This window comes from Mus caroli, chromosome 2 (genome assembly GCF_900094665.2).
Source record: "Mus caroli chromosome 2, CAROLI_EIJ_v1.1, whole genome shotgun sequence".
Lineage (NCBI taxonomy): Eukaryota > Metazoa > Chordata > Mammalia > Rodentia > Muridae > Mus > Mus caroli.
The window spans coordinates 121817386-121838164 of NC_034571.1; the positions used below are offsets into that span (position 1 = coordinate 121817386).

General features: G+C 38.2%; 1 protein-coding gene across 2 annotated transcripts in view; it reads left to right on the forward strand.

The window, feature by feature from the left end:
- Zc3h6 (zinc finger CCCH-type containing 6) overlaps positions 1-20779 on the forward strand; it is a 54310-nt gene that overhangs the window by 21802 nt on the left and 11729 nt on the right. The window contains exons 2-7 of one of the 2 annotated variants that reach the window (XM_021156946.2): positions 3148-3328; positions 5017-5139; positions 9471-9738; positions 14204-14340; positions 18500-18616; positions 19232-19343. In XM_021156946.2, the coding sequence (XP_021012605.2) occupies positions 3148-3328; positions 5017-5139; positions 9471-9738; positions 14204-14340; positions 18500-18616; positions 19232-19343 (938 nt within the window). The remainder of the gene's footprint in view (positions 1-3147; positions 3329-5016; positions 5140-9470; positions 9739-14203; positions 14341-18499; positions 18617-19231; positions 19344-20779) is intronic. The other variant, XM_029473222.1, reaches the window with a different exon arrangement.

Sequence of the window (20779 nt, forward strand, 5' to 3'; positions counted from 1 at the left end):
AAAAAAAAAAACTTGTTAAAAACACATTAATACTTGACTTGCCTTGTAATGAGTATGCTCATTAATTTATTGGGCTAAAGAATTCTACAGTTATTTTCAAGAGAAAAAAAAGTTAATTCAAACAGAATAGGGTCAGTGAGACACTCAGTAGGTGAAGGTTGTTGCTGTGCTGCCTACAACATAACTGTGACTGGAACCCATTCAAGAGTGTATGGGCAGAATTGATTCTACAAAGTAATCCTCTGATCTCTACATACATGCTGCAGCATACACCATCTCTCTCCGAATCATACACACACACACCCCAACGACAATGACAATAAATACATTATTGCCACCATCATTAAAATAGCAGAATGCCAAGCCTGTCTCACAGATAATTTTAAGTCCATATAAGTGAAAATACACACCATTTGTCTTAGTTACTTTTCTATTGCTGTGAATAGACACCATGACCAAGGCAACTTATAAAAATAAGCATGTAATTGGGAGCTCACTTACAGTTTCAGAGGGTGAGTCCATGGCCATTATGGTGGGGAGCATGGCAGAATGACTCTGGAGCAGTAGCTGAAAGCTTACATGTTGAGACAATAACCACAGAGCAGAGAGAGGCAGGGACGGGGGGTGGGGGGGGGTGGGGGTGAAGATAGAGAGAGGAGCTCACTAGGAATGACATGGGCTTTTTAAAACTCAAAGCCCACCCGCAGTGTTATACCTCCTCCAACAGGGACACATCATTTAATCCTTCCCAAACAATTTCACCAACTGTTGAACAAGAATTCAAATATATGAGTCTGCGGGAGCCATTTATTTTTTCAAATACTACACCATTTCAATTTTAATAGAGCTTGAAAAAATAATGTTGACCATTAAGGATGGTTTCCTATACTTGCTCTACCTGGGTATTACATGCTCAGAGATTCAGGAAGAGTAGGTATTGTGCTAGATGCTAAGGGTAGATCTATGAAAGACAGTCAAACCCTGCACTCACCAAGCAAGAGACAAGTGATCAGAACACAGTGTTTAAAGAGCATTAGGAGAAGTAGAGCAGCACTTAGAACAGATATCTCCTCTGAAGGAGGGGTAGTGTCTTAGTTAGGGTTTTACTGCTGTGAACAGACACCATGACCAAGGCAAGTCTTATAAAAAACAACATTTAATTGGGGCTGGCTTACAGGTTCAGAGGTTCAGTCCATTATCATCAAGGTGGGAGCATGCAGTATCCAGGCAGGCATGGTACAGGAGGAGCTGAGAGTTCTATGTCTTCATCCAAAGGCAGCTAGTGGAAGACTGACTTCCAGGCAACTAGGGTGAGGATCTTATACCCACACCCACAGTGACACACCCATTCCAACCAGGTCACACCTATTCCAACAAGGCCACACCTTCAGATGGTGCCACTCCCTGGTCTAAGGATATACAAACCATCACAGGTAGTAACAAGAGGCATCGTGGAGGAAATAGCATCTCATTTTTATTCTAAATATATTGAAATTAGCTACGTGACAGATGCAGGAGTCGTTATTGAGGTGAGTAGGTTAATGAGAAATTATAGATGATGTTTAAGTCTTGGAGACTCAAGATAGTAAAATTAGATAGCAAAATGGGGACTCAATAATTAAGGGCCTTTGAATAATAAATAGCAAAGAGATTTGATATCAGTCTTAGGCCAGAAGGGGAGCCATTGAAGACTGTTTATTAAAGAAGACATTGAATACACTGCTTGTGGACGTTGTACATCGTGGTGCGGAGCCTAGTGCGCACCACGATGTACAACGTCCACAAGCAGTAAACTATGTCTTCATCCAAAGGCAGCTAGTGGAAGACTGACTTCCAGGCAACTAGGGTGAGGATCTTATACCCACACCCACAGTGACACACCCATTCCAACCAGGTCACACCTATTCCAACAAGGCCACACCTTCAGATGGTGCCACTCCCTGGTCTAAGGATATACAAACCATCACAGGTAGTAACAAGAGGCATCGTGGAGGAAATAGCATCTCATTTTTATTCTAAATATATTGAAATTAGCTACGTGACAGATGCAGGAGTCGTTATTGAGGTGAGTAGGTTAATGAGAAATTATAGATGATGTTTAAGTCTTGGAGACTCAAGATAGTAAAATTAGATAGCAAAATGGGGACTCAATAATTAAGGGCCTTTGAATAATAAATAGCAAAGAGATTTGATATCAGTCTTAGGCCAGAAGGGGAGCCATTGAAGACTGTTTATTAAAGAAGACATTGAATACACAAAGAAAAAGTAGAAGGAGTCTTGACCTGTACAAACCACAGTTTGACCAGCTACCAATTCACAGTCCTCTTGAGGCTACAACCTCTCTCATAAGTAGATAACTTGAGGCAATTTTGAGCTACTATTATTGAAGAATTTTAACAGGAGAATGACATGACCAACTTACTTTTATTAAATATTCCTATTTGGTGTTTATATTTGGTTTAAATTTAAAAATAGAATTAAAGAAAACTGTGGTTTCTATGACTAAAAATATAACAGTACTAAAGTTAGTTTCCAGGATTGAGCTATGATATTAACTAATGACACTAATGACTGGAAAGTTGAACTAAATGTATAATTTTGTGTGTTTTACAAGTAAAAATTGAGGAATTTGGGATTTTATCTTTATATTAAATCTATATATCTATTTGCTGAAATGTACTCTGATGGTAAAAATACTATAAATTGCCTTTATTTTAAAGCTAATTAAGCCAAAATTTAAAAGTCTTTCTTGTCATTATAGTATTTCCTTAACTCGGTTAGTTTAGTTTTCCTTGAAAGAAGTTTGGTCACTGGCGATGGTTGTAATAATTCACGATGACATTGTAGTCGTTCACTCACTGTGGAGAAGCAGTGACTGAGTGAGTGAGAGGTTGGTGAACTGCTCTGGTGGGGATGATTGTTACTTTTTCATTTTTTTTAAAGAGAAGAATTGTAACAGAAACCAAAGACTTTCTTAAAAAGTAAAATATTTACTTATTGGCCCCTTATGAAAAAAAATCCAACCCTTTATCTATATGAATACAATTTAAGTTCTTGGCGTTTGCTTTTTTTTTTTTTCAAAATATTTATTTAAAATTTGTTTTAGAACTGATATTTGAAGTGTAAAATTTTTGTTGTTTTCTACAGAGAAGATGGTGAATTAGAAGATGGAGAAATAGATGATGCAGGATTTGAAGAATCACAAGATCAGGAAGCAAAAGAAAATGAAAAGCAGAAAAATGAGAAAGCCTACAGAAAATCAAGGAAAAAACACAAGAAAGAAAGAGAAAAGAAAAAATCCAAAAGGAGGAAACATGAGAAACACAAGGTTAGTTAAGTTAACATCAGCTTTCCTTTCTTTTTCATTGTTTGTTTGCTTGTTTGTTTGAGACAGTGCCTTATGTAGCCCATGCTGGCCTTGAATTCATTGTATACCCAAAAGGGACCTTGAACCCTGATCCTCTACCTCCTCTTCTCAAGTACAAGGCTACTGTGTTTGGCCAGGATTACTTACAGAAACCCTGTCTTAAAAAAAGGGGGGGGGGTTTATAGTGATAAAAGCTACAATTCAAAATAAAGATATATTATTAATATATTTTTATTTATTTTGTTTGATTTTTTGAGACTTGGTTTGTCTGTGTAGCCCTGGCTATGCTGAAACTCACTCTGTATTCCAGTCTGGCCTTGAACTCAGAGAGATATGTCTTCCTAGTGCTGAAATTAAAGGCATGTGCCACTCCTGCTTCATTATTAATATTTTATATTCTTCAAAGTAACAACTGTCATAAAGCAGGAACTGGTAATGACTCTGAAAAGAAATAGAGCATAGTAGTAGTCGACAGGCTCGTCTATCTCTCCTGGTCCAGAGAGAGCAATCTGGTAGTGACTGAGCAAACTTACCTTGTAATGGAGAGTGTTTATTTCAAATCCTAGCTAACAATGACTGTGTATTTGAAGCATTTGCTAGCATAAGTGGGAAAAGATTGTTCACCTATCAAATCAATAGAAAACAGAAAACCAAACTCAAAACATTTTAGAAGCAGTTTTTCTTCTTTAAAGGAACACTTAATGGAATGGAGGGAAACAGACTGGCCTCCATAGGAATCTTAGGGTTCAGTTCAATTAAATAGAATTTTACTTAGTTTGTGCTATGCTTAGAAGCTGGGGCTGCACAGATAATAAAAGTCTAAGGCAGTGTGTTTGTTGCCAGGAATATTAAGAGGTGCTTAAAGAACGCACAGTAATTATTTTGGCCAGACCAAAATTAAATAAATAAATAGATAAATAAATAAATAAAGCTGTATGCAGGAGGTAGAGGCGGGTGGATATCTGTGAGCTTGGGTCTAGTCTTGTATACATAGAGAGTGCCAGGCCAGCCAGGATTATGTAATGAGACTTTGTCTCAAAATATACAAACAAAAAAAAAAAAGACTTATTGACAAGTTGGCAAATAAACTTTCTCTGGCTATTTGCCAACTATCATCAGCCACTTGGGGTTTCTGTTCACTTGTGTTCAGTTTCACGGGCTAGGTACATTTCACGTAGGTAATTTACTTTTAGGATTTTTATGCCAATAAATAACTCCAAAGCAGCTTTAGGAAAAATTCAATGAATACATATTCTATTTATGTTCTGGGACCCCAATTTGGTGATGAGGAACCAATTTTATTTCCTTTAATATTAGCTTAAAACTGAACTTAGTGCAGACGCCCCTTATCCCAGTCCTGGGGAGACTGCGGCAGAGAGGCGTAAATGTGTAAACATCAGATCATTTTAGAGCCAAGTGATTTGTTTTAAGCTCTTGGCATAGGGTTGATGAAATCATATTTCCATAAAGTCCCTCAGCAAAAGGGAAAAAATACTTGAGCCTAGAAGAAGTGGTGGCCTTAGAGCAAGAATTTCTCAATGTCATCCAAGAATCTAATGGAATAATAGAGCCACTGGCTAAAACAAGCTTATGTAAGGGTATGCACTAATTTCCTTCTTGTGAGTGTCACACTTTCTGTTTCCTTTCAGCATAACTCTCCATCTGGTGATGACAGTTCTGACTACAGCCTGGATTCAGATGTTGAACGGATGCAAAGTTCCCGTAAGAAAAGAACTAGCTCCTACAGGGATTATGATGTTCCATTTTCTCAGGTATTGCTGTTTTATTGTGATGGAACATGTATAATATAAAATATACCTCGTAATTGCATTCCAGCGTGCGATTTAGTGGCATTAAATTTATCTGCAGAATTCAGCCATCACTGTGGTTCATCTCCAGAATCGTGTCCACCTGACACAGAAATTCTGTACCTCAGAGGCAGTCCTGCTCCGCAGCCCTCTGACTGCTGTGCTTACTTTCAGTCTATGAACTCCAGGGCCCTCGGATCACATGCTATTTCTCCTTTTGGATATGGCTGTGTTACTCACCATGTTTTCAGGATTCATTCATGTTGCAGACTAAATTAAAATTTCATTCTTTTTAAGACTAAACAATACTCCATTGTTGTATTTGATACATTTTTGTTTATATGTTCATCTCCTGAGGGGCCCTTGCATTGCTTGCACTTTGGGCTGATTAAAATCGATGTAAAATTGTCTTTAAAACCTTGCATTGTCTGCATTTCCTTAGAACATATGCCTAATAGTGAAATGGTTGGTGGTTTTTCTAGCTTCCTGGGGAACTCCAGGCTGTTTTCCATAGACTGCACCATTTTACATCCCATTAGGAGTGCTGAGGCAGCTTCCCTGTGTCCTTGACAGTGCTTGCTCTTTCTGTTTTCATTGGCAGTGGGGAGTAAAAAAGGAGTGTCCAAGGGCATTCATGGGTTTTTTGTTTGTTTGTTTTTAGCATTGCCTTTTAAAGGTGGAAATTACAAGTTTAAATTGTACACTGTTTAGAAATAACCAGAAAATGTGTTTTTCATGTTATCGTGTGTTTGTTGGATACATGCTACAAATTTCCAACTCTTTGAGAATAAAGAATGCGTTATATATCAGGTTTACTAGAGCTGGTGTTTGTGTGGAGCACGTAATAGACATTTTCAGAGTCTGAAGGCTAGAAGTCCCCGTTGAAGATGCTGGTAGGGTTGGTTTCCAGTGGCAGCTCTCTGGAAGAATCTGTTTAGGCCCCACTCTCAGATTATAGATAGGTGCCTTCTCACAGCGTTGCCTTCGCCTGGCCATGCTGCTGTGCACTGCAACCCCTGGTGTCTTTGAAGACACAGATCATCCCTCTTTATAAAAACACCAGTTAAATTGTATTAGAGCTTTTTGTTTGTTTGTTTGTTTGTTTGGTTTTTCAAGACAGGGTTTCTTTATATAGCCTTGGCTGTCCTGGAACTCACTCTGTAGACCAGGCTGGCCTCGAACTCAGAAATCCACCTGCCTCTGCCTCCCGAGTGCTAGGATTAAAGGCGTGCACCACCACGCCCGGCTAGAGCTTATTTTTAAGGCCTTGTTTCAAAATGAAGTCACATTCTGAGCTACTAGGGGTTATGACTTGTGCACAGGAATTTGGGAGGGATACACTTCAATCTCTAGTGCACCAAAGCACTTTATTCAGCATGAATTCAAATGTGAATTGTGAATATATGGACATTGGCTTCTTTAAATGCAAAACTCATTTGGAATGTTTTAAAAACGAATGGTAGAGCACTTGTTTAGCATACTCTGTAGGTACTATCCCCAGCTCTAGAAAAGAAAACAGCCATAAGACAACACTTTGCTTGTTTCTTAAGTATGTGCATTATGTGACCAAAGTTCTTATATAAATATTAATTAATTTAATATTAATTAATAATTAACTAATTTATTATTAGAAAAGCACTATCCTTATCTACAAGAACTTTATTCTTTTTCTTAATTTAAAAGTATCAATTTCTTCTGAGTTTAGAGATAAAATTATATGTTTCATCTTTTTGTTATCTTTTTAAATTTTTTGATTTTGTTATTTTGTGTGTACATTTTAACACCATGTACATGCAGTGCCCCCAGGGGCTAGAAGGGACATTGGATCCCCTGGGGCTGGAGTTACAGATTGTTACAAGATTCCATCTGGGTGCTGGAGACTGAACACTTGTCCTCTGGAAGAGCAGCGAGTGGTATTAACTGCTAAGCCATCTCTCTCTCTTCCCCATTCTTTGTCTATGTGGGCACAGAGGTATATGTGTGGCAGATGCATTTGTACCTTTGTGTGTACCCACGAAAGCCAGAAGACAACTTTGACTATCATTTCTCAGTCACTATCACCTTGCTTTTTTTGTTTTTCTTTGCAGATTTATTTTTTAATGATGTGTAGATGTGGGGAAGGTGTGTGCACATTAGTGCTGTGGAGGCTAGAGGTATTCGCTCCCCTGGAACTGCCTGCTGTGAATTCTCAGAATCAGACTCAAGCCTCTGGAAGGGCAGTGTGCAGTTGTTAACCACTAGCGACAGTAGGGTATGGAAGTCACCCCTGTGTTGAGGTCAATGTTTACATCTATTAGCATTTGTTTTATGAGATTAGGGTCACTTGTGCTTGGTGTGCATTTGTTTAGAGTTGTCATGTCCTTTTGACAGCCTGTCCCTTAATCAGTATCTTTTTTTTTCTCCCTGGCTGAACTCACTCTGTGGACCAGGAGGCCTCAAGCTCAGAGGTTTACCTGCCTTTACCTCCCAGGTGCTGCCATTCAAAGGTTGTGCCACTACCATCCGATTCTATTTTTTTCTTTTTCTAATTTTTGTGTAAAAAGTCTATTTGGTCAGATATTAGAACAGTGCTACCTTTGTATTTCTTATTTCTATTTTCTTGGAATATCTTTTTAATTCTTTTACTCTAAGATTGTACATGTCTATGACCTGTTTTTCTTTTCTTTTTTTTTTTTTTTTTTTTGTTTGTTTTTGTTCTTGGTTTTGTTTTGTTTTGTTTTTCAAGACAGGGTTTCTCTGTGTAGCCCTGGCTGTCCTGGAACTTACTCTGTAGACCAGGCTGGTCTCAAACTCAAGTCCGCCTGCCTCTGCCTCCTGAGTGCTGGGATTAAAGGCGTGTGTCACCACACCTGGCTTGACTTGTTTTTCTTTTACAAAATTTGTACATAATAAAAAAATTTTTCCCATTTATTTTGATCTATTGAAAATGGATTCTTGGGCTAGGTGTGGTGGCATAGGCCTTTAATCCCAGCACTCAGGATTATAGGCCAAAAGTTGTGTGGCTAGGGGAGTGTTTATGTTTATCTTTTGCTTGCCTTCAGAGTGTCTTTCTGCACCAAAGGCACTAGGACTAGGGGTAAAGCTCCATGTGGGCACCAGCGTGGCTTCTTCATGGTCAGTGAGTTGTGTGAGTGTTGTCTTCAGCAGTAGACCCTGCTGTCAGTTTGTGGAGAGCAGCCTCTGTCCTAGCACCAGCCTGCGTTGTTTGGGGATTTCCATTGGACCCCCTTGTCCAATAACTCAGCTGAGTGCAACCCAGCCCCAGTAGTGGAACTTCTTTAGTGACAAGAGATGGACAGTCGGGGTTCTGCCCTCTCCACTATTAGAAGATCTCCTCAGGATCACCTTCACATGTTTTAGGGCGTTTCCACTGCACTACGTTTTCAAATCATTCTTCAAACAGTCCTCAATTCCAGATGTCTCTCTGCACATTCCCACCCTCAACCCTATCTTTCCTCTCCCTCCCCACCCACCTCCAGTGCACCCCTCTCCTATTTGAACTTTCAGTGTTTGATATATGCATATTTTCTGTATTCTCCCTAAGTCCCTTTACTATTTCCTTTTATTCTTAGAAAGGCCTTTTGTAAGTGTCACAGGTCTGAGGGGAAAGGTAACCTGTATCCGGGTTACCAGAGAATAATATCACAAAATCACACTGCACAACAAACCTCATTCAAAAGATTTGCTGGGAAAGACACTTGAGGGTTGGTTGCCTCTGCTTAGGGAGAAGCAGCAAAGAACTGAGTGGGAGGCAGCTTTATGATGTAGCATTTCTTAGAGGCAGGGCTTCCCAGAGTGGAGATTGGTGGGATTCAAGCCCTGGAATAGAGCGCAGGCTATTTATTCTGTAGGGTAGAGCTTAGCTACTTGTGTCTGGAGGGGCTGGGTTTGTCCTCTAGAACTAATATAGTGTTCTGTGGGCAGAGCCTGATTGTTGAAGGTCCTAGAGTCAGGGCCTGGCCTTCATGTGCTGTGTCTCGAGGGTCTTATACCTTTTCCTTTGGAAAAGGAATTTATATGCGATGACATGAATTTTAAAGTATCTGTGCGCTTATGACTATTGACATACAGAACGTGGAAAACAAAAGCTAAGAAGTAACAGTATAATATTTGATAATATAAGTGGCATTTAATGTACTGAATTTAGTATTAAATATGGTCATATGGAAATACTAATGTAGTCTGGACTAATAACTGTTTTCTATCCTTTATTTTCCAGCTTTTGGGGGGAAAGTTACTCTATGTTGCTATCATTAGTTGAACATTTCTGATAATGATTGTCCATTTTCCCCTAGCATAGACGTATATCAGGAAGTTACATGACATCAAAGAAGAGTCAACATAACAAAAAAACTAATAGTAAAGAATATGCTGAGTCCAGTTTCTACAGTGATGACTACTTTGGTAACTACAGTGATGACAACTTTGGTAACTATGGTAACCAGGAAGGAGAAGAAGATTTCTCCAGTCAGCTGAAATACTATCGACAGTCCCAGGAGTCCTCAGGGTCATCATTCTCTAAGGAATCAGGGAAGAAACTGAGAAGTAAAGGAAGCCCACCAGGTGAGTTAAGTCAGTCTGTCTGAGAATGCGAGAGCCATATAGATTGTCAGTCTGTCTGAGAATGCGAGAGCCATATAGATTGTCAGTCTGTCTGAGAATGCGAGAGCCATATAGATTGTCCGTCTGTCTGAGAATGCGAGAGCCATGTAGATTGTCAGTCTGTCTGAGAATGCGAGAGCCATGTAGATTGTCAGTCTGTCTGAGAATGCAAGAGCCATGTAGGTTTATAGTAATACATGTTTCTAGCTCCTCTTTAAAATTAGCTCATCTTGTGGCTTCTAAATTCATGTTTCTGTACTGTATAGACCTTGAGGCTAAACATATGCAAATGTTTCAGTCTGTATGATGTCTTAATATTTCAACTAGAAAGGTAATTTTAATATTTACAGATGTATATAGCATTACAATAAAATAAATTTAATGCCAGCACACAGTTTTCTCTATTATGCTGTTTATTAACTTATATTTTTGACTGATAAAAGACAGAGTATTTAGAAGTTGTTCTTATTTAGTCTTTAAAATATGGCAGTCACCTTTGCCATGAACATAGAGGCATGGACATCCTTTAAGAATTAAAATTAGAATATAATTTTCCCAAAGATTTATATTTTATGCATATAAGTATTTTTCTACATGTATATGTATGCTTACCCTTACAGGCCAAAAGAGAGCATTGGATGCCCAGAGTTGAAATTACAGATGGCTGTGAACTACTCTGTGGGTGCTGGGATAGGACTCTGGTCCTTTATAAAAGCAGCAAGTGGTCTTAACCACTAAGCCATGTCTCCATCCCCCAATAAGAGTATAATTTTTAAAAAGTTCTACATTGTATCTCCTGTATTGGAGTGTGTGGTCCCTGGAGAGACCAGGCCAGGTTACCAGTTGATAATAGTAAATGAGGACACTACTACTATAACCTTAATGCTGTAGTATTATGGGTATATACTCTCCATAATTTTTCCAATCTGTTTCTTTTTTCCTCTTTATTTATTTGAGACAGTTTCTCTGTATAGCCCTGGCTGTCTTGGAACTTGCTCTGAACATCAGGCTGCCCTTGAACTTAAAGATCTGCCTGCCTCTGCCTCCTGAATGCTGGGATTGAAGACATACACACCATACTCCAATCATATTTTAAAATACTTATATTTATTTTATATGTTTTACCTACATGTATTATATACCAAATGTGTACAGTGCCCTTGGAGGCCAAAAGAGGATATTGGTCTTTCTGGAACTGGATTTTATAGAAGGTTATAATGCTACCACGTGGATGCTGGAAATTGAACCTGAGTCCTCTGGAAAAGCAACCAGTGCTCTTAACCACTGGACCATCTCTCCATCCCCCATCAGTATTCTTAGCAACAACAAAATTATACTTTATAACTTATTTTTCTTCTTAGCTATGAACAATATTCCAGTTATTCCTGAATTAACAAGTAGCTTTTAACACCCACATTCTATTAAATTAGTAGATGTGCCAAATTAGTAGCTCTACCACAATTTAAGCAAATCATTTGACTGGTTTGGTAGGATGGTAACTATTTGGGAATTTTTCACGCAGTTTCTCCCAAATTTTGTGTTTGATCCTGCAAAAACTGTATTTATACAGATCTTAGAAAGAATTTATCAATCATATTTTTACTTAAGAATGAATTATGAGGCACTACTTGCTTCTGCAGAGGACCCAGGTTCCATTCTCAGCTCCCATATGGCAGCTCACAACTGTCTGTAACTTCAGTTCCAGGGGATCCATTGCCTACATCTGACCTTTGAGGGCACCACACAATCATGTGGTGCATATGCATACATATAGGCAAAACAGTCAAAAAATAAAATGAATAAATCTTATTTTAAAAAGAATAGGTTTTAAAGGGGGATGGTTGTGCACACTTTTAATACCAGCAGCAGGGAGGCAAAGGCAAGAGAATACCTGTGAATTCAGTGTCAGCCTGGTCTATATAGTGAGCTCCAGAACAAACAAGGACTACATAGAGACTCAATCTCAAAACAAAACAACAAAACAAAACAAAAAGAGTGAATTGTTAACCAGATGTGGTGGTGATTTAATGCTTGTAATCCCAGCACTTGGAAAACATAGATGAGAAGATCACTAGGAGTTCTAGGGCAGCCTGGGCTATAGGGTGATACCTTGCCTCAAAACAAAGACAAGCAAACAGAATTAATTATGAGAAGCAAATTTCTACAATTTAAAGACATAGTCACACACACATACATTTTTAGCCATATATCACCGGAAAAGATAATAGACTGTACAATATTTATAACTGTACATATAAAAGTGCTGCATTCTCTAAGTCCCTATCAGCATCGTTTCTTAAGGTTTTTTTTTTTTTTTTGAGCTAGAAATTAGTATGTCTTTTTTGGCAATTTCTTCATTTTTAGACTTGTTATTTTTAAGTGTGTGTTTGTGTATGTGTATCTGCATGTGGATATGTGCATATGAGTTCGGGTGCCCACAGAGGCCAGAAGAGGGTATCAGATCTCCTAGAGCTGGAGTTAAGGATGGCTGTGAGTTACCTAATTGGGTGCTGGGAACTGAGTTCAGGCCTTCTACAAGAGCAATGTGTGCTCTTAACTTCTGAGCCATTTTTCTAGCCCTCTTTGATTTCTTCTAATAAAGTGAAACTTTTCACACATTTATTGTTTATATCATAGGTCATTAGAAAAGTTTAAGAAGTCTGTATAACTGATAAAATATAAAAAAATTATGTTGTGTTTTAATTGATTACCCTGTGTAAGTTGTTTGTTTTGAGACAGGGTCTCGTTGTGTAGCCCTAGCTACCTTGGAACTCATGGTTGTCCTCTTGCCTCAGCCTCCCAAGTTTTTTAAATTGGACATCTTTTCATGCTTTATTTTTTGTAGTGCTAGAGATTGAACCGAAGGTCTCATGTGTGGCAGGCAAGCACTCAATTATGGTGATGTATCCCTGGAGCACCCTTTTCGATACTTTTAGAGTACAGTATCTCACTGTGTAGCCCACTGTGTAGTCTAAAACTTGTGTTCCTCTTGCCTCAGCCTCTAAAGTGCTATAGTGTCAACTCTGTGATGCTAGAAAGATGCTTTAAAATAATATTTTCAAAAATAAACAACTAGTGACGATATATGTGTATATATGGAAATTGTTAGTAGAAGTCTGCCTTGCTATAGATAAAAAAGATACTGATAGCAGCGGTATCTAAATCTTTCTCACAATATGAATATAATGATTAGTTTTTTTAAAAACAGAGAGCTTGTTAATCATCTTATCCCAAGAGGGTGAGGAGAGAGACAAGAGTGGCTTCTCTAGGCATGGATACTTTTAAGCCTCATGTCCTGTGTAGCAGACACTTCACACTTCCATCTTCTGAGCAGGAAGCAGTACTCAAAAGGTAGAGCTGAGTTAACTCTCTAACTGGCTCTTATGGGGAAGGATGATTCACTATAAACTGTTAAAAAAACAAAAAACAAATGTATTAGTAGCTGGCTCAGTGGTCAAGAGCTCTTCCAGAGGTCCTGAGTTCAATTCCCAGCCACCACGTGGTGGCTCACAGCTATCTGTAATGGAATCCAGTGTCCTCTTCTGGGATGTCTGAAGACAGCTACAATGTACTCACATATATAAAATAAATAAACCTTCTAAAAATTTTCTTTTTTATTGGATATTTTCTTTATTTATATTTCAAATGCTTTCCCCTTTCCAGGTCTCCCCTTCAGAAACCCTCCTATCCCATCCCCCCACCCCTCTGCCTCTATGAGGATGTTCCCCCACCTACCCACTCCCATCCTCCTGCCCTGGCATTCCCCTACACTAAACACATTGAACACCCTTAGGCCCAAGGTCCTCTTCTCCCACTGATGTCCAACAAGTCCATCCTCTGACACATATGTGGCCAGCACCATGGGTCACTCCATGTGTATTCTTTGGTTGGTGGTCCAGTCCCCAGGAGCTCTGAGGGAGGTCTGGCCTGTTGACACTGTTGCTCCCTCCATGGGACTGCAAGTCCTCTCAGCTTCTTTAGACCCTTCTACTACTCCATCTGGGACCCCCAAGCTCAGTCCAGTGGTTGGCTGTGAGCTTCCTCCTCTGTATTTGTCAGGCTCTGGCAGAGCCTCTCAGGAGACAGCCTTATCAGGCTTCCATCAGCAAGAACTTCCCAGCATCCACGATAACATCCAGGAAAAACCAACTTTCTTCTTCTCCTTCTCATCGTCCTCTTTAAAAAGCGTAACTAAGCAATCCAGAGAGAGCGAGCCGTAATCAATATTCTATAGGTACCCATGGACTCTGCTTCAGTTTCTGCCCGCACCATATTCCTGCTGTGAGTTCCTGTTCTGACCTTTCCTAATGGTAAACTATGTAAGAGAAAATAAAACCTTAAAAAAATGTATTGGTTCTTGTAAGCTAATAGATGTTAGTTGCATTTACTTTTCTATAATATTTGAAGTACATTTTAACTTTTCTAGGAACTGAATATCGGATTAAAAGTTTTGATGTTAGTCATGGACATCATTTGCCGAAGAAAATCAGAAGAAAAGAACACTGTGGGGCACGAGTCATTAAAGGGCCTCATGTCTTTTCAGGAATGGATGACTTTCAAGAGGTACTGAGAATTTATGTGTAAGAAGGAAAAGAACTTTTTCATTTTAAATCATTTGATTGCAAAGAGAGCATTGTGATTGTAATGCTGTTATCTTAATAAATGAAAAAATTTCAGCTAAGATCATATGAATATAAATAAAATTCTCCCAAAAGAATTTTTTCAATATGTCATGTTATTAGTATATAGGTACACACTTAAGAGACTTAGAAATTAAATGAGTGTATGTGAAAAACCTCAAGATAAAATTGATGTGTTTCTGAGTAAAACCATATTCTGTATTCCTCCTTTACTGAGCCACCATGTGGTTACTGGGAATTGAACTCAAGACCTCTGGAAGAGCAGTCAGTGTCCTTAACCATGGAGCCATCTCTCCAGCCTCCAGTTCTAAAGAAATTTAATAAAAAAAAAATTGCCGGAAAGTAGAATGTGTAGACTATGCAATGTGAAACTATCCCACGAAAATCCCAGAAAAAAAACTGCATTCACCCTCATGTGGAATTTAGCCAATAATATCTACATCTATGAAAACAAACATGCATGTATGTGTGTATATATATATATGTATATGTATATGTATGTGTGTGTGTGTGTGTGTGTGTGTGTGTAGAAAAGAGAATAAGAAAGGACACTTACTAGGGGAAGAGGAAGGGCTGAGTACAGGAATGACTTTCAGTTTACATGATAGATAGTGCATAAAATGTATTTGATTGTGAAGGTGTAAAATCCAATATGAAGGCCCACAACTTCTCTTTCAGGTGGCTAATGCTAACTGTTTAGAACAGTGGTTCTCAGCCTCCCTAATGCTGCAACTCTGTAACACAGTCCCTCATGTTGTGGTGACCCACAACCATAAGATTACTTTTGTTGTTACTTCATGACTGTAAAATTGCTACTGTTATAAATCACAATGTAGGGGCTGGAGAGATGGCTCAGCAGTTAAGAGCACTGACTGCTCTTCTGAAGGCCCTGAGTTCAAATCCCAGCAACCACATGGTGACTCGTCACCATCCATAATGAGAGCTGATGCCTTCTTCTGGAGTGTCTGAAGACAGCTACAGTGTGCTTACATATAATAAATAAATAAATATTAAAAAAAATAAATCACAATGTAAATATTTGGGGGGACAGAAGTTTGCCAAAGGGGTCTGGTCCACCTGTTGAAAACCACTGGTTTAGAAGTTTATTGAGATGTAAAGACTTTGGGTCTGGTTATTTTCAGTGTGTAATTTTTTTATTTGCAAATTTTTATAGTAAAATTTTAAAATTAAAAGTTGGGGCTGAAGAAATGGCTCAGTGATTAAGAGAACGTGTTTTTGCAGGGGGCTTTGGTTCAATTCCCAGATCCCACTTAGTGGCTCATAACCATTCAAAACTCTAGTTCCATGGAACCTGACCCCTTTTCTGATCCCTAAGGGCTCCAGACACTCACATGATATGCAGACATCCATACAGATAAAACAGTCATACACAAAAACAAACCAATCTAAAAATTACTAAAGTTTATGCCCAGATTAGTTTGTACGATTCAGTAATGCCACCTTGCCTTGGGGAGTATCAGCCAACATTTGTGTTTGAGAAGTTGTGAGCAGACTGGGCTGCAGAGGCCTCGCTTCCTTTGTCATCTGTCATCTCAGCCCTCCTCCTCTCCTCACCTGCTAATGTGCACCCAGCTGCTGCTGCTCTATGACAAGAGCTTTCGTATTGCTACCTGTTCATTTTCCTACATAGTGAGGATTTCTAGGATGTGCTGCTTGTAGTAAAGTAACCTTGCTCACTTTCTGAGGAACTCTGCTCCCTTCCTGATGCTTACATAATATACTCAGAAATAATTAGTTATCAAGAAAGTGCTTTCAAACAAATTACTGTCTGTCTTATACTTTAATCTGTAAAATGATAGTATATAATGCTGCCTCTTGAAGATGCCTGTATGCACTAACATCTTAAATGTCTGTGGACACAGGCTATAACCAAAAGTTTATTATTCAATAGGAAAATCAAGATTAAACTATATTATCAACTATGTCAGTTAACTGGCTGTAATGAGAGAAACTTGTATGTATACAAGCATGTATGTCAGTGTGTATTCATGTATGGTACACATATGTATGCATGCGAACTGTTTCTCAAGAGCTCTGCAACTTCTTTAAGACAGGGTATCTATCTCATTTGGCCTACAGCCTCTTGATTAGGCTAGCTAGCTGGCCAGAGAGTCCCAAGTCCACCTCTCCAACAGTAGAATTGTAGGCACAAACCACTATGTCTGACTTTTTACATAGGTTCTGGGACTCTATGAGTCCCATTGGGACTCAAACGTAGTCCCAGTGCCTAATGCCTCATTCACTTTACTGACTAAGCATCTCTCCAGCCCTGAGAATTTCTTATGATTCCAGGAGCATGCAAGAGCCTGCTTCAATGATATATTCTGCCTCCTTATTCCATCTTTCACTTAAGGCAGAAGTTGAATAGGAAGTGGAAACTACTGAAACAAGTCGTGCTGTGAAGTTGCTACTGCTGCTGCTTCTTCTTCTTCTTCTTCTTCTTCTTCTTCTTCTTCTTTTCTTCTTCTTCTTCTTTTCTTCTCCTTCTTCTTCTTCTTTTCTTCTTCTTCTTCTTCTTCTTCTTCTTCTTCTTNTTCTTCTTCTTCTTCTTCTTCTTCTTCTTCTTCTTCTTCTTCTTCTTCTTCTTCTTCTTCTTCTCCTCCTCCCCCTCCTCCCCCTCCTCCCCTCCTCCTCCTCCTTCTCTTCCTCCTCCTTTCTCCTCCTCCTCTTCTTTATTCTTCCTTTTCTTCTTCCTCCTCCTCCTCCTCTTCTTCCTCCTCCTCCTCTTACTTTCTTCCTTCATCCCTCTTCTTCCTTCCTCCTTTCTTCTTTCTTCCTTTCTTTCTTCCTTTGTTCTTCCTCCTCCTGCTTCTCCTCCTCCTCCACCTACCCTTCTTTCTCTTACCTTTTAAATTTGATAACTTGTGAGTTCTGTGCTTTCTTCTCCTAAGAAAGTTCATAGACATCACAATGTCCAAAACCTCTCATCCCCACCACCATCCAGAAACATATGCGTGTAGCTTTTCTGGCCTATTTTTTTCTCTTTTTATTGCTTTGTGTGTGTTCTTCCTGGGTTCTTCTCCTGTCTCCTAACAATATCTTGTCTGGCTCAGCTCAGCTTCTCCTGTCTTAATTGTTAGCAGCTGTCTTCTCTTGTCACCCTGCTGTCTGGCCTACTCTTCTTTCTCCCGTAACTTCCTCTTTACTACCCCTGAGTCCTATCCCCTTCTCTAATCTCAGCCTCTGCTGGCTTTTATATTCTCTCCTGTTTCCACAATTTCAAGAGGTGATCAACACTGAAGGGCATAGGGTCCTTTAAAGGGCAAGGCACTCAAAATAAATAATGCTACATGCACTGAAATGGGGAACAAAATAATCTTAGTCATTACCTTTGCCTTTACTTACTACTATAAATTGGGCCAGGTTTTTGTTCCATGAAGTACTACAAACATTTCTTGTATCCTAAGGTTGTTTTTCTGTAACATGATTTCATTATGTCTGTGTAGTATTCTACTGCCTTAATGCATCATAGCATCGTTTATTGATTTCCTAGTTTTGTATATATTCAGAGTTTTCCATTCTAAGTGATTTTGCGGTAATTTTTATAAATAAATTTTTGTGTATGCTTCCTTGTTCTTAGACTAATTCTGAAAAGTCTAAATTCTGTATTTCACAGTGATATAGCTGCCTATTTTTGTGGTGTTGGGGATTGATCCCTTGGACCTTGCACAATACTAGGTGGGCTTTGGAACACTGAGCTGGAGCCCTGGTGTCAGGGTGGGTGCTTTAAAGTTTTAAAGCTTATGACACATCTGTCAACAATACATGAGAGCCTATATTTTATAGTGCCTTTGCCAAACTAAGTTCTTTTATGAAATTTAAAGCCTTTTATAATTTTATTTTTAAAATATAACCAAAAGAAAAAAGACTCCCTTGCAGCCAGTAGTAATAATAAACAAGATTACCAGAAGCATATATCCCCAGCTAAGTGAATAGAGTCAGTATGTCTAATCTTGATTACTATTAATAGCCAACTTATACTACTTTCCAGATCTATGTAACTATGTCTTAATACCTATTTATATTTCATATCTTACATTGAAATGAATTTTTTCTTGCAGTACAGCAAACCAGGGAAAAAGTGGAAAGTTATGACTCAGGAGTTTATTAACCAGCACACAGTGGAACACAAAGGAAAACAGATCTGTAAATACTTCCTGGAAGGGAGATGTATTAAGGTAAATGTTAAAGTAAAGGGTATAATAGATTATTCTAATTTTCAAAGTAATCTTCAGAATTTAGTTCTTTGGGGAGTGGTGTTTTCCTTTCATTGCTCATAGTTGCAATAGTGCTAGGTTTTAAAAATGTACTTTGTGTGAAATTACTATATATACAAGCTCATTTAATTGTATTCTGAGACGGCAACAATTGGAAGAAAACAGATCTTACTTGACAGATATGTTAACATTTGTGACAAATACAGTTGTGGTTATCTGACAGTGTGGTTGAAAGATATGCTAACATTTGTGACAGATAAAGTTTTGGCTTCTGACAATGCAGCATGTATCTTCATGGTCTAGCTGGTGCATGGTAGTTTAATCTTTATAGCTGGCCTACTAATGAGTTGTTGCTAGACATGACATCAAGAGGTTAAATAAATTCCCATGCTACAGCTAAAAATGGTGGGGCACTGGCAGAATCCTGAGGCTGCGTGCATGCTTGGGGAGGATGGCGGAGGGATCATTTGTATTGTGCGTAGCTCAGTATCTGAAATTAAAGATAATGACCAGAAGGAACACATGGGATGAGTATAACTAAATTCTTTCTGCTTTTTTGTGTGTTTGTTTAAACAGGGAGATCATTGTAAATTTAATCATGATGCAGAATTGGAGAAGAAAAAGGAGGTCTGCAAATATTATTTACAGGGATATTGTACCAAAGGAGAGAACTGCATTTACATGCATAATATCCTTTATAGAAATTGTGTATAAACCAATATACTGATATTTTGTCATTGTGGTCTTTTAAAAAGTTATAAATACAATCTAGAAACCCTAGATTAGTTTTAAATTAAGAGTGACGCACACATATAAACCCAGTCTTGACAGTCTCTGTGCTTAAAATGGGCAAAGTGCCCAGGAACACAGGAATGCATTTTTTTTATAACCCAAGAGAATGGAAAACCATATTTTGATGAAAAAAACAGAATCAATAAAGGAAAGGACTAAAAATTTGACTACATTCAAGTTTAAATTTTTATAACAAAAACCTACAAACTAAATAAAATTTTAAATGCAGGAAAATTATTTATTTATATAACTTAGAAAGAAGAAATGCCATTGCTGTAAGAATTTCCTAAAGATTAAGAAGACTGGGAACAGGAGAGAAAGATGATTCACAGAAAGAGAATTAACTAATTAAAAATAAAACGGAAAGATACTTTATGTCATTCATAGTAAGAGGAATATAATTAAAGCTGTACCAAGATAATGGCCATCAGATTCTCCAAAGCCTCGTTTGCTAACAAAGGCTGTGAGAAGAGAGACACATTTAACTTTTCTTGATGGGGAGGTCACAGTGGCACACCTTTATCTGCTGTGCTGTTTGTCCTCTAAAAGATCTCTATGATATTTAGATATCTACATATCTGGTAGTATACTGCATGTCTTTGTTAAAATATAATTGGTCTTAGCCAGGAAAATGCAAATGCATTGTTTTAAAATCTGATATCATTCTTTAAAAACCAGGTACTAAATTCTGTTTTTAAAGGTTTCTGTTCTGTTCTTAGGGCTTCATGTCATGTGTAAATAAATGATACTTTATTTCATTTAATTTCATTATGTTTTATTATAGGCTGTTGCTGTCTGTTCTGGTTGCTTGTTTGTATGGTTTTTGTTTGTGAGACAGAGTTTCACTGTATAGTCCTCACTGGCCTTATACCCACTGTATTGTCTAAGGCTGCCTTGAATTTCTTGGCCTTATAGGATTATAAATGTATGCCACATGACTTTTATAATTTTAATTATTCTCAGCAAACCTCTACAGTAATGTTAAGTAATAGTGATTGGGGCAGGCATAATATTTGCCTTAACATTTTTTAAAAATAAAAGTAAGTGTGTTTTACTAAGATTTTTATTAAATGTTCCAAAAGATTTTGAATGTATTAGTTTTTATTTTTGCATTAGGCAGGATGAATCAGATGGTTTTCCTCCCTTGAGTTTGTCATTCTGTTTTTCGTTTGGGTGTTGATGTTGTTATTGTCTTTTTTCTTTCTTTTCTTTTCTTTTTTTTTTTTTTTTTTTTTTTAGACACTGTGTTTCCCTAGAATTCCAGAAGATATGGGCACCAAGCCAGCCTTGAGCTAACAGAGACCCACTGGTCTCTGCCTCCCAAAGGACTGG